The sequence below is a fragment of the Podarcis erhardii genome, assembly GCF_964252035.2.
Source record: "Podarcis erhardii genome assembly, chromosome: 5".
Classification (NCBI taxonomy): Eukaryota; Metazoa; Chordata; class Lepidosauria; order Squamata; family Lacertidae; genus Podarcis; species Podarcis erhardii.
In genome coordinates this window covers 68,782,940-68,795,837 of record NC_138509.1, presented here as the reverse complement: position 1 = coordinate 68,795,837, position 12,898 = coordinate 68,782,940, and the positions used below count along the sequence as shown (strand labels likewise).

Below are 12,898 nucleotides of genomic sequence, written 5' to 3'. Positions count from 1 at the left end.
TGTATCCTGAGACGTGGGCTTGCAAACACCCCTCTCCCTCTCCCTCTTCCTCCTGCAGTAGTATGAGAGGAGGACTTAGGCACACAATCCAGAGTTGTTCCATGCAAACCAAAGATCAGAGTTTAGCACAAGCCATCTTTATCATCTTTGTCTTGAAGATTTGAAATTAACCAGAGTTGGTTATAAGCCACAAAATCTGGTTTGTAGGAAACAAGCCATGATTTGGTGAAAGCAACACTAAAAACTGCTAGGAGGGAAAGGGAAGAGGGCACAGACTCAGGTTTTTCTGTAGCTTTTTCCAGTTCAGGCACACAACACTAAGCCATGGTTTAGTGCTATATGTCAACTGGGCTGCTGTTTAGCGGCCAGCACCATTTCGGTGGGGGGTTTTTTAGGTTGCAGGACTCTCCTGAAAAATCAGCGGTTGTAATAGAGAATCTTTCTCTCTTCTCTGCTGCACTGAGCAGGCACTCAGCCAACCAGCCAGTCAGTCTGCAGAGCTGCTTCCCACAGAGAGAAAAAATGTCTCATCAAGAAAGAAAAGCGTGCTTAATCTGGTAAGGTCAGGAAGAGAATGGAAGAGACAGGATGAGAAAGAGGGAGGAGGAAAGTCTGTCATGGATACTTTAGTTGAGATCCATGCACCACACAGGGTTGCAATAGATGACCCTCTACAATTCTATGATTATGGGAAAGTAGAAATTTATTTGGAAGTTCACAGAATGCATTCATGCTGGCTGTTGTTAACACCACATGAAGTGATTGTAGCATTTAACCTGAACATGTTTGTGACCATGTGTTGATATTAATGGCTGACAGACTGACAGCTATGTCAAACAGCCCTTTCACAAAGGAGCAATAAAACCCTTAAACAAAATTGTAACTCATTATGCAACACCTAAGCAGCCTTCATTGTTACTTTTTGCCACTGTAACTCGACTAACTTGATTATTTAAAATCCTTGTGTTGCTTTGTAAGCCTTCAACACTATGTGAAACTTTTAAAGTGTTTTTGGAACACAAGGGCCATTGCTGGTTTCATCACTCCAGCCACCCATATGTGTACATGTGTGCATTGATCATCTTTAACTGAAAGGGTTAAGGAAAGGTTATGCAGTGCAATGCTCAGTAATCAAATACTTCTTTAAAAAACAGCATGTTTCTTTAATTTGTTAATCCTGTCTGATAATTTAATGAAGCCCGTTCTCCATGGTTATGACATGGATATATGTGCACATACCAGAAGGCAGGGATTCTCTTAAACTGGCTTCCTCAACCTCTCCCCTCCAGATGTTTTTGGCCTACAACTCCCATGATCTCTAGCTAGCAGGACCAGTGGTCAGGGATGATGGGAGTTGTAGTCTCAAAACAACTGGAAGGCTGAGGTTGAGGAAGCTTGCTCTTAAGTCAGATGTCACATGTGATGTTCAATGCATCATGAGGATCTGCTTTGGTGGGTGTGCAGGAGGGATCACATGTCAACCTTTGTAGCACTCAAACAGATCTTTCTATTATCCTACCCAGTAGGGCAGGGACGCGGGTGGCGCTATGGGTTAAACCACAGAGCCTAGGACTTGCCGATCAGAAGGTCAGCGGTTCGAATCCCGGCGATGGGGTGAGCTCCTGTTGTTCGGTCCCTGCTCCTGCCCACCTAGCAGTTCAAAAGCATGTCAAAGTGCAAGTAGATAAATAGGTACCGCTCTGGCAGGAAGGTAAACGGCGTTTCCGTGCGCTGCTCTGGTTCGCCAGAAGCGGCTTAGTCATGCTGGCCACATGACTGTACGCCGGCTCCCTCGGCCAATAAAGCGGGATGAGCGCCGCAACCCCAGAGTCAGTCACGACTTGACCTAATGGTTAGGGGTCCCTTTACCTTTACCTTTACCAGTAGGGCAGTTTTTCTACAATGTAATGGAAAGTTTTATTGGATGCTTAAACCGCAATCCTGTGCATATTTACCCTTGGGAACAAAATACGTGAATACCATGGGTCTGACTCTTCAATAAGCAAGCACAGAACTTGTAAGTTTTAAAAGCAGCTATAACCTTGCACGTTTCATCGCCGTGACAAAGAATGACTTGGTCACAATAATAAAACTTTAATTTTGGTTTCGAAGAGAGTTTCTGCTACAGTGATATGAGAGGCAGTTTTAAGATTCTGAACTTGGGACATGCCTGCATTAGATTTTTGTTCGGAATTGCTACCAGGATGCTATTTTTAAGAGCAGCCTTCACCATTCTGGCTCTTCCCTCATTCCTGTAGTCCTACAACATCTGGAGGCTTCAGATGAAGCTTTAGTGAAGGCTGTCTAAGAGGATTTGCTTCAGACAAGAGATTTTTTTATATTCTCAAGTCCATCTTATCTATGCTGCGTATGGGGTTTTCGGCACACGAGTTAGTGTGAACATCCCTTTTGAAGAAGAAGGATACTGTCATGTGAAAAATGTGGACGACTCTTTGTGGGTCTGCCCTTGGTTCTAGTGCACTATGCGTAAGTTTATAAATCTCTATTGTGTCAGCCCTTGCCATGTTACTAAACATGGAGAAGTCCAAAATGTGACCTTTTCTCCATGGGAGGGTTGTTCAAACCTTTTTCCAGGTGGACAATTTCCAGAACTATATATTGTTTCAAGTGTAGTTCCACCATAGATTATACAAAACGGTGCACCATGTTATTGGCAAATTTATTTCTGATCCCTTTCCCAATGAGCCGAAGCATGGATCCTGGTTTGTCACTACCAGCTCAGGCCCTTCAATGTATAGTGAAGTCAGGGATTTAACTAGTAGATATGCCAAGGAATCAAATTTTCTGTAAATATCCGTTTTGCTCCAAAGTCAAGGATTTTGTTTATTTGTTCGAACCCCAGGGTGCATCATTGAACACTTGATGACGTTATAGATTTCATGGAATCATAGATTTGGAAGAGACCGCAAGGGTCATCTAGTCCAAACAACTTGCAATGCAGGAATCTTTTGCCCAATGTGTGCCTCAAACTCTCAACCCTGAGATCAATAGTCTCATGCTTTACTGACGGAAACTTTTGCCATTTTATTAAGGGTGTGCTTATTTTCAATAAACACCCCCCATGCATGAAATGGAGAGGAAATTTCTCGTTATTTTCTGCTTGGCTGTGCATATTTTGAAGAAATCTTTGGGGTGGGAGGGAGTTGGCTTGTTTTTCTTTACAGCCAAGGTGTTCAAAGGTGGGACTTTTACCCAGTTTTTTTTTTAATGCAACCACAGTCAGAGTTGCCAGTGAACCTCTCCACATCTTTCTGTACTCAGCTCCTTCTGGACTCATTCCTCTTTCTGTGCCAGGTCACCCTGGAAACAACACTAGTGCTGATCTGGCACAGGAAGGGCAATGCGACTGGAAGAAAGTCAGAGGGCTGCAGTGATGGAGAGACTTGCCAGCCACTGATCACAGCTATTGAGACTTTATTCTAAGGGGGGGGGGGAGAGAGAATTACCCTTAGTGTTCTCATCTGTAAACTCAACGCTGTCCCAAAATTCTCAGATTTCTCGCATGCCTCCTAACCCTTTGGAGATGCTGTCTTTTTGTCACCGCTCACAAATACTATAATTCAGTGAGACGGAAAATACCTGCCTGGCGCTACAGTTGATTGTCCTTTAACACAGTTTGGAGGGATTCTTTGGGAGCACTTCATAATGTCCGTTTTGTTTGAGGTGTCACCCACAGACTTGACCACCTTATTCTTCAGACTTTGTTATCCAATGATCTGTTCATCTCCCCAGCTGGTTTTCTGCTTCTGGTTTATAATTTTATTGCTGTTGTGTCTGTTTCTAATGATGGTCCCCATACTCTACTCCATGTGTGTGTGTTGTGTGTGTGTTGTGTGTGCACGTGCGAATGTATAGAGGGGTGGTTTACATTTGAGCAAAACTTCATTCTGCTGAACGAAGCTTTCTTCCCTCCAATAGCTTCTTTGTGCTTTATAACCACACTGGCTTTGGCTAGGTGCTACCTTTTCTGATCTGTGGTATATATTTTAGCTGAGTTTCTATTGTGGTTTTAAATAACCCTCAGTCTTTCCATAGAGATTTGCCTCTCCCGACTTTCCCTTTAAACTTGTTTTTTTGTACTATTCCCACCCATCTTTTTTAGAAACTCTGGAAATCAAATGGGCTACTTTGGGCTACTTTCAGCATTGCACTGAAGAATAAACAGAACAATTAATTTTGCTTCTCTGGCTGGACTCATTATCTGTAAGCCTCCTTCAAGTGGACTCTGCTCTGCTCAGATACCAGAAAGGAGCAACACTCTTCTGTGAAATGGAGAATCAATCTGACACTGCAGGAAGAACTTGCTCTGCTCTGTAACACACTTAGCATAATTGTTATTCCAGTGCTGCTTTTTATCATTGCACTTCTGAAAAAAAGAAAATCTACAGAAATACATGCATCTGTTCTGTGCATAGAATTTGATTTGACTGGAAGGCTAATCAATAAAGTTCTATAATTCATTCCTTGTTCCATGCATTCAAAGTTACACTTACACAGACTTCCAAAGCTATAGATGGAGATGGGGAGATGGCAGAGAAAAAAGCCACTTCTAGACTGCCCATATCTTGGAGGTGGGATTCAGTCACATACCGTAGTAGCTCAGTTTAAGAACAATCCTGTTTATGAATTATTCAGTTTATGAACGCCGCAAAACCGGAAGTAGTGTTCCGGTTTGCGAACCTCACCTCAGTCTACAAACGGAAACCGAACAGTGGAAGGGCACCAGTGGCGGGAGGCCTCATTAGGGAAAGCGCGCCTCGGTTTAAGAATGAATTTGGTTTAAGAACAGACTTCAGGAACAGATTAAGTTCGTAAACCGAGTTACCACTGTATTGGCAAATTCAGGCTGCACACTTAAAGCTGATTTGGAGATCTCGCACAAACAAACAAATGACTGGACAGGAAAATGCAGTGGGAAGTGTGAGATAACACTTGCTTTGGTGCAAATTCATCTATCCCTGCTGCCCGCTCACCCCCAAATCAGCATGAATGCTCAGTACACAAGTTGTCTGGAAGCTCCCCATAAGGGAAACTTGTAATTTAACTGGGAGGGGGGAAATGTGAAACCAGCTTGAAAACAGTTCTGCCGCTGATTCCTGTTACGTTACTGGATGGTTCCAAACCCTTCTTGAATTCCATCCTTTACTGTATGCCTGTTGTAAATCTCCTGTTGACACGTGCCCATACTGTACAATATCAGTCTCACTTCATCCAAGTATTAATCTCCTGGACTGATCTCTTGAATTAATTCTCACATTGATGTATCATCTTTCTTTACAGTTGGGTAAAGACCATATTATACAGAATTAAGATGGTATTTTTGGCAGGAACGTTAATGAAACTAATTAGATGGGCCGTGGGCCAATTTTGCTTCTAAAATAAATGAGGTATTCTAATGCACTGGACTTGTAGAATCTATATCATCTTTTCTTTTCTAGCCACTCATATGCATTGTACATGAAAGTAAATGAACCCTTTCCTGTGGTGGCAAGAAATTTCTGACTGACTATACTATTATCAGAGTTTAGGGTATATTCCAGCAAGTTAGAGTGCAAAGCAGAGTCAGTGAGGGGTGTGATTTGGTCAGGATATTGACTGCAGGAAAAGTCCCAAGGGCAACATGTCAAGTAAAAATCTTAAAGGAAGATCTCCATGCAGTGGTTCTTGTACTTATTTCCATGACAATTTATGGCAAAACGTGCAGTAAATGTTAAACTGAAATAAATCATCACATGGATTTGGGGCCCCCAAATCTGCCTAGCATCCTTGACCCAGGGGCTCCTACATGAGAGCCCATGTTTATTTAGATAAATTTTCCAGATATGTCCTAAAAGTAAATGGCAACGTGCGATCTCTACTGAATGGTTTCACTTGCAGGCTTATTTTACCATAGGATGAATTTGTTCCGTGGATGATACTTCTGATCCAGATGATATTTGTGTGTGAAATGGTCTTCCTGACCTAGACAGACTCCTATTAGCTTGTGCAGGAGTTCTCTGATGAATGTAATCATGAGACAGCTTCTTGGTCAAAGTATGTCACTTGGGCACTCTCTCTTTTTGAGAGCTATTTGAGAGCACAGGGTGTGAATCAGGGGTGAATCTGGATGTCAAGATTTGGCTGAAGGAATACCATGGTACCTTCCTATACTTTCTGGCTTTCTTGCGACATGAAGTTTCATAGGCAGAATCCTATTTCTTCAGATGCATTGTTGAAATGCCAGCCATTTTTCTTTACTTTAATTAAATTGAATAAGGGAAGGTGAGAAAAAGTAAAAATTCATTTCTCCTAAAAAAACAACTTCTGAAGTCACTAAAATGTTTTTTTTTTTTATTTATTGTTCTTAGCTGATAACAGATAATTGTGCCATCTGTTGCCCATAGGTTTGGGGATTTTGACATAATGGCTTCCAGCTGCTCATATGTGGATAAATTGGAGGGGAAAGTATGTACCTGGTGAAGAGGTGTGTGTGTGTGTGTGTGTGAGAGAGAGAGAGAGAGAGAGAGAGAGAGAGAGAGAGATATCAGCGGAAGCTCATGTTTCACTGTTTGATGGGTTACATCTAGGCTCTTGTTATTCAAAAATCAGAATGAAAGGATTCATGATTCTGTATGAAAACTCAACTTTAAAAAAACTTTAAAAGAACTTAAAATATTTTCAATCCTGCATTTTCCTTTTTTAAATTGTGCAATGTGTGTAATTAGTACAGTTGCACAAATTATGTTTTCAGTCTTCTTTAAAAAACAACAACACATACTTACCAAGAATGGCATGAGTTTGCATTTATATTGTGCATATTCTTTATTTTTCACCACACACAAAATCTGCCCCATCATTTTGGGTATTATCTGGTTGTGTTTTCCTAACAGTAAACAGAGAGTATCTTTGGAGTATCCTTACCTTATTAAATGGCAAACACGCTGACAATGCTTTTTATCATTTCCATAAGACCAATTGGTACAGAATTTATGTTAGAATTTTTGGTACACCAGAGACTTGGATCAAGTCATGAGTCTCCTCCTCCTCTAGTTTTTTTTGGGTTGTAATAACAGCCTTGACCAACTTGGTACCCTCCAGATGTTTTGGACTAAAACATGTATGTGTGTGTGTGATGGGAGTTGTAGTCTAAAACACCTGGAAGACACCGGCTGCTGTTAAAATAACAGTGGTATGCAATTGTACAGCAAGCGTTTTCTGATGACTCCTGTTTGACTCATGCTAAGACAAGTGATAGAAATGGAAGACCAACTTTGAGCTTTGAGATTACCAGAAATTCAGCTCTTTTAGTAACTAAAGTCTAACTAAGGAAGAGACCAGTGCCGGGTGGTGGTGGTTTAAAAAAGGGGGGGGGATTAAAATGGGAGAGCAATCTAGATGGAGGATGATCATTCATGAGTTCGGGTCATGACCAGGAATCAATTTGATATGGCTGAAAACTGAAAGCTGATGGAGGGATTACAAAGGAATGTGGCTAGCGAGCTAGTAGCATTTCAGGTTAATTCAGAAGGGGGTGGATAGGGAAAGTAAACATAGCAAATGCATGAACGAAAGGTCTTTCCCTTTTTTTAAATGGAGAAACAGCTAGTGTAGATTTACCTGTACTTAAAGAATAGAAAAAGTTCAGAATTAAAAAAAAGTTTTATTTCCTGTTTAGGGGGTTAGTATTGGCAAGTAGTCTTAAAAGACATAACTCTGTCACAGGTTTTAGTGAAATATTTGAAAATCCTGTGCCCTAGCTGAGCTGTCCCATCCCAGATGCACAGGTTGCATTCAGCGGAGTTTAGGCTGTTTTCTTTACAGTTTTATTATTAGCTTTTGCCTTTATTTATTGCTTCTCACAGCCAAAAGGAGACCCAAAGTGATTTGCAAGTAAAGTAAGATTCAAAATTACGAAATAAAATATTCATGAAACAATATGTTGAAAAGCAGCTATCCACTATATTCAATCGTCCCCCCTCCGGAAAACAACAACAACATGAAAGAGGGTATCTCTGTGAGAAATGTACAATTCTGTGTACATCTGCTCAAAACAATTAAATAACTCACAGCCATTACATGGCTATAGAAGTGCTTTCATCTTGTCCATTCCCCCAACCCCCCATGTGTTTAACTGCCAACAATATCAATCATCTCATTAAGACTGTGAACCTAATTATTGCCAATACGGTAACTTTTGTGTGTGTGTGTGTATGTGTGTTTCTTAAGAATGAAGCGGGGGTGGGGTGAAGAAGAAAACATTTTAAAATATCTCCTTAGAAAACAGTGTTTGAAGGTTGAAAGCTAGCAGCTGCTGCAAGAATTCGCTGATTCCCTCACCCTCCCATTTTTAGCATTTGCTTATATTTTTGTTTCTGGAAGGCCTTAGTTGAACATCAAATTGCTTTTGCTTACATGCATTTGCTAGTCTTGGTGGTTTCCTAGCATTCTGAGACCACCAGGAATTTTGACCACTCTGCGTCTTTAATCATGGTTTCAGCGTTGCCACTGAGTCCAAGATTTCTGGGGCAGCAATCAGCAAAGGGTTGTTACAGATGTAAGTTCTGATTTAGTAGCTCCAGTGAAAGGGAAAGACCTTTGTGTGGACATTTTAAGTGTATAGTTGTCCCAGTGTGCTTGGACTTGTAGAGTGTCTGACAGAGCTATGGTCATAGTTCCCCCCTGTCGCCCAAGATAGTGAAATTATACTAAAGCTTTCCTACATGTTATCTCCCCTTTTAAGTGTAGTTGAATCTGTTTTCTTTAATGTCCCATTGTATGTCCATTAAATGACCACGGGTGGGTGTGAATATTATATTGTATGTATTTGCATAAAGCTGTTTAATGCAAACTGGCTTTCTAGTGAAATTAACAAAGCTTGTTTATTACCATGGAAGAAGAAAGGGAATCCCCTAGTTCTGTTTACTCTCAACTCCTAGAAAGAAAAGACATGTTGTCAAAGGTTTCCTTTCGAATAGCGTTTCTCTAGCTTGGGTCTCCAGTAGTTGTTGGACTACAACTCCCATCATCCCTAGCAAGCAGAACAAGTGGTCAGGGCTGATAGGAATTGTAGTACAACAATAGCTGGAGACCTAAGTTTTGGAGCACTGCCTTAGAACAAGGATAGTCAACATTCTTTTCTCTCTCCTAAACAATTAAATAAAATAATGGTGTGCCATTAACCCAGCTGTAAAGAGTATTGTGTTCTAAATCTAATTAAAGGATCTTGAGTTTCTATGAAAACCCTTCTAATAGGGGATCTGTTGAGTCATTATTTTAGAATCTGAACTTCCAAATATGTGCCGTTATATGTACAGTGAAACAAATAGCAAATGTACCACCAGTGCTGCTTTGTATCATGTTGACTGAGGTATATATTGCTGTTCTACTGCTAAGGCAGCTTTTACTGTGCTGGCTAAGACTGATGGGAGTTGTAGACCCCAACAAATGAAGGAAGAAGAAGAGTTTGGATTTGATATCCCGCTTTATCACTACCCTAAGGAGTCTCAAAGTGGCTAACATTCTCCTTTCCCTTCCTCCCCCACAACAAACACTCTGTGAGGTGAGTGGGGCTGAGAGACTTCAGAGAAGTGTGACTGGCCCAAGGTCACCCAGCAGCTGAATGTGGAGGAGTGGGGACGCGAACCCAGTTCACCAGATTACGAGACTACCGTTCTTAACCACTACACACATGAAGGCTGTGCTAAAGTATAGCTTTGCGTTAAATTCAAGTGTTCCATGCATGTTTTGAAGGTCTGCACTGAATATTCTACTGAAATGTTAGTTGATTAACTTCTTCATTTTGAGTCGGGAAAGCTATTATAAAAAAGATGAGTGCAATTAATGACGAAAGGAGAAGGGGGAAAATACATTGATACTGTATCTTCTGTTTCATTTTTCAGCGGAACCCCTGCCTCTCATGGACCTGTGCCGAAGATCAATCCGCTTTGCTCTGGGCAGAGAACGCCTGCATGATATAGAAACTCTACCTTTGCCTCAGTCTTTGAAAAATTATTTACAATATCAGTAATACGAATTCTAGACCTCTAAATGGCAGAAATTGTTTACATCAGAATATAAATCTTCGTGGTGGATATTTTGAGTGTTATTTAATTATTATTTTTAAACGTTTCTTTTTTTTTAATCAACCGTGGCAGAACATTTTGGAGACTACTAAGGAATGTGAAAACTCTTTGAGTTGGTTTAGATCTTTCAGTGAAATTATTGTTGCCTACACTGTTAGCAGCCTTGTTACGCAGAATCCAAAGCTTGCTTGTCTTCACAGGTCACATCCAAAGAGATGCTCTGTATGTTGACTTAGGTCTGGCGCTGGCTATGCAGCAGATGAAGATCTAATCCCCAAAAGCAGCCCTAGAGCAAAGGGGGCTAGAAACTCCCTTTGTACAGATTAAACGTGGGCTACCCAAAAAACAATAACCTGTTTGGAGGTTTCTGAAAACCAGAATAACAACATCACAGAGATTTAACTCGTAAAATATGCCAAGGAATCACATTTTCTGTAGACATCTGTTTTGATCCAAAGTAAGTTCCTTACACATAGAGGTTGCCTCTTCTCATTTGTGAAGGAAAGTGCTCTGGACTGCACACTAGATTCCCACAAACTCTGTAGAAGGGAGTTAGGAATCTTTGTGCGCACGGAGCATATGAGCTGCATTGGAACTGTTAGTTTGTGGCCTTTACTTTTAGGTGCTCTGCCTTTTCAGAAAAACATGCTCTTGGTACCCAACCCACCATATTTTAAATTATGTCATAAAACAGCTGTGTCTTGGTTTTAAAGGTAGTTGATCTTTTCTGAAGAAAATCAGCTCAATGTGAAAATCAGTTAAGCTAGCACATTTCAGCTGGTTTTCGTTCTGTTGCTTCAGCAGGGTGGAATTTCCTCAAATCAGTGTTTTCTAGCTTAACTTGGTTGCCGATTGGGCTGACAATTTGGTGTTTTCAACAGCAACCCCCTCCCTCGGCTTTCAAAATATGTCACTTTTTAAGTTGGATTTTTAAAAATCATTTGTACTTCATGAATTCCAAATACTGGGTTTTCTTTTAATATGTATTTGACACAGTATTTTGCATATCTGTTCAAAGCTCTGTACAGAGTATCCAATTTTAAGTTGTCTCCCCAGGGGATGGCTTTTTTGTCATCTTCTCCACTGCTTGCAATCTGTATTCATTTGTCGGGATCAACTTATTTTTTTAAAGACACTGCTTTCTTTTTTGCATTTCCTACTTTGTTCAAAGTTCTCTGCCTGATCAGTTATCTAGTTTATAACTGGAAGTTGTTGTAAAGGCAGGTTGGCGAATGTTCAGACTGAGCTGCCTTCAGCATATTTTAATGTGAATTTACCGAAGAATGAAGAAAAAAGTTTCTAATAAAGTCTACTGTCCAAATTGCTGCTGGTGCATGTCTCTTTTCCTTCCTCACTCTCAAGTAACTTGTACAAAGCAGAAGCAATACAACTGAGTTGTACTCACAAACCACCAAGGCAGTATATTACCTTCCCTACCGTTTGCTATTTCTGCAACAATATTTTTCAAACCAATGGAAAAGTCAGAAACAGAATGGTCTGTATTATGGAGTACCTTGTTTTATAGAAACTGAACCACATCAAATTTGTCCTAGTATGCTGGGGCTGTACTGTTTCTACCATACCTACAGTCATGCCTCTCATCACTTCTGTCCTTCTCAGTATTTTATTTCACCCTTTAGCCTCTTTCTCCATGTCAGCCATTCACATTCCAGGACACTTCACAATGCAGCTCCCACTCCATAGGATAGGATGGCAGGTGACATTCAACAAAGGATGCTGGTTGTCTCCCAGATGTCCAGATAGCATAGTTTCCAATTCATATAGTACCACCATCAGGCCAGGAGACAGGATCAGTCTGCTCATCATGCCAAACTGGTCTTGTCACTGAGACAGGAACCACCTTTTCTGTAGCATTTCCTCAGAATGCTATATTAAGCTAATCACTTTCCCCATAGTGAGACCTTCTGCCAGCCTTTTCCCACAGGAAGGCCATCCTTTGATTCCAGTTCCAGTTTGGAGACCTCATCTTGGTAAGTTCAGAAAAGTCATCTGCTCTTCAGATTGCTCTTTGGGCAATTTGCTTGCTGAACTTCACACATAATTCTACCAGTAGACATTAGATTAATATTTACTTCCTAAGAGTATCTCATTAGATGCTCACAACATTTCTGAGTGGGGTTTTTTTAATTTTATTTAAGAATGCTCCTGTTTTCATATAGTTACAGTGTTTACTTATTGATGGCTGTTAAGTGGTTTTTCCCCAACTTGATTGTAAGACGCCTAGACATTGCCCTGCATAAGGCAATTAGCAAACTGAATATATAATGAATCATCAAACACTTACCTGTGTATGTTAGCCACCTTAGAGTATCAAAGGCATTGTATAGTCATTGCTTTAACTTGTGGAGGAGGAGGAGGAGTTTGGATTTGATATCCCGCCTTTCACTCCCCTTAAGGAGTCTCAAAGCGGCTAACATTCTCCTTTCCCTTCCTCCCCCACAACAAACACTCTGTGAGGTGAGTGGGGCTGAGAGACTTCAGAGAAGTGTGACTGGCCCAAGGTCACCCAGCAGTTGCATGTGGAGGAGCGGAGACATGAACCCGGTTCCCCAGATTATGAGACTACCGCTCTTAACCACTACGCCACACTGGCTCTCAACTTGTGAAATACTAACTTGTGTTAGTATTTACACACCGTGAATGATTTGGAGAGCATAAAAATGAAGACGCCAGTCAACTTCTTTTAAAAAAGAAGGTAAGTGGTTGGTTTGTGGAGCAAGCAGCGATAAAATGTTCTTTCCTGCTTTGAAGGAAAACTGCCTAATACTATTTTTGGACTTAAGATTTATGCTTTG

General features: G+C 40.8%; 1 protein-coding gene across 3 annotated transcripts in view; it reads left to right on the top strand.

The window, feature by feature from the left end:
• Positions 1-11,405, top strand: part of SPSB4 (splA/ryanodine receptor domain and SOCS box containing 4) — a 174,078-nt gene extending 162,673 nt beyond the window's left edge. For all 3 annotated transcript variants that reach the window (XM_081861652.1, XM_081861651.1, XM_081861653.1), the window contains exon 3: positions 9,900-11,405. In XM_081861652.1, coding sequence (XP_081717778.1) covers positions 9,900-10,027 — 128 coding nt within the window. In that variant the 3' untranslated portion in view covers positions 10,028-11,405. The remainder of the gene's footprint in view (positions 1-9,899) is intronic.
• Positions 11,406-12,898: the final 1,493 nt, after the last annotated feature.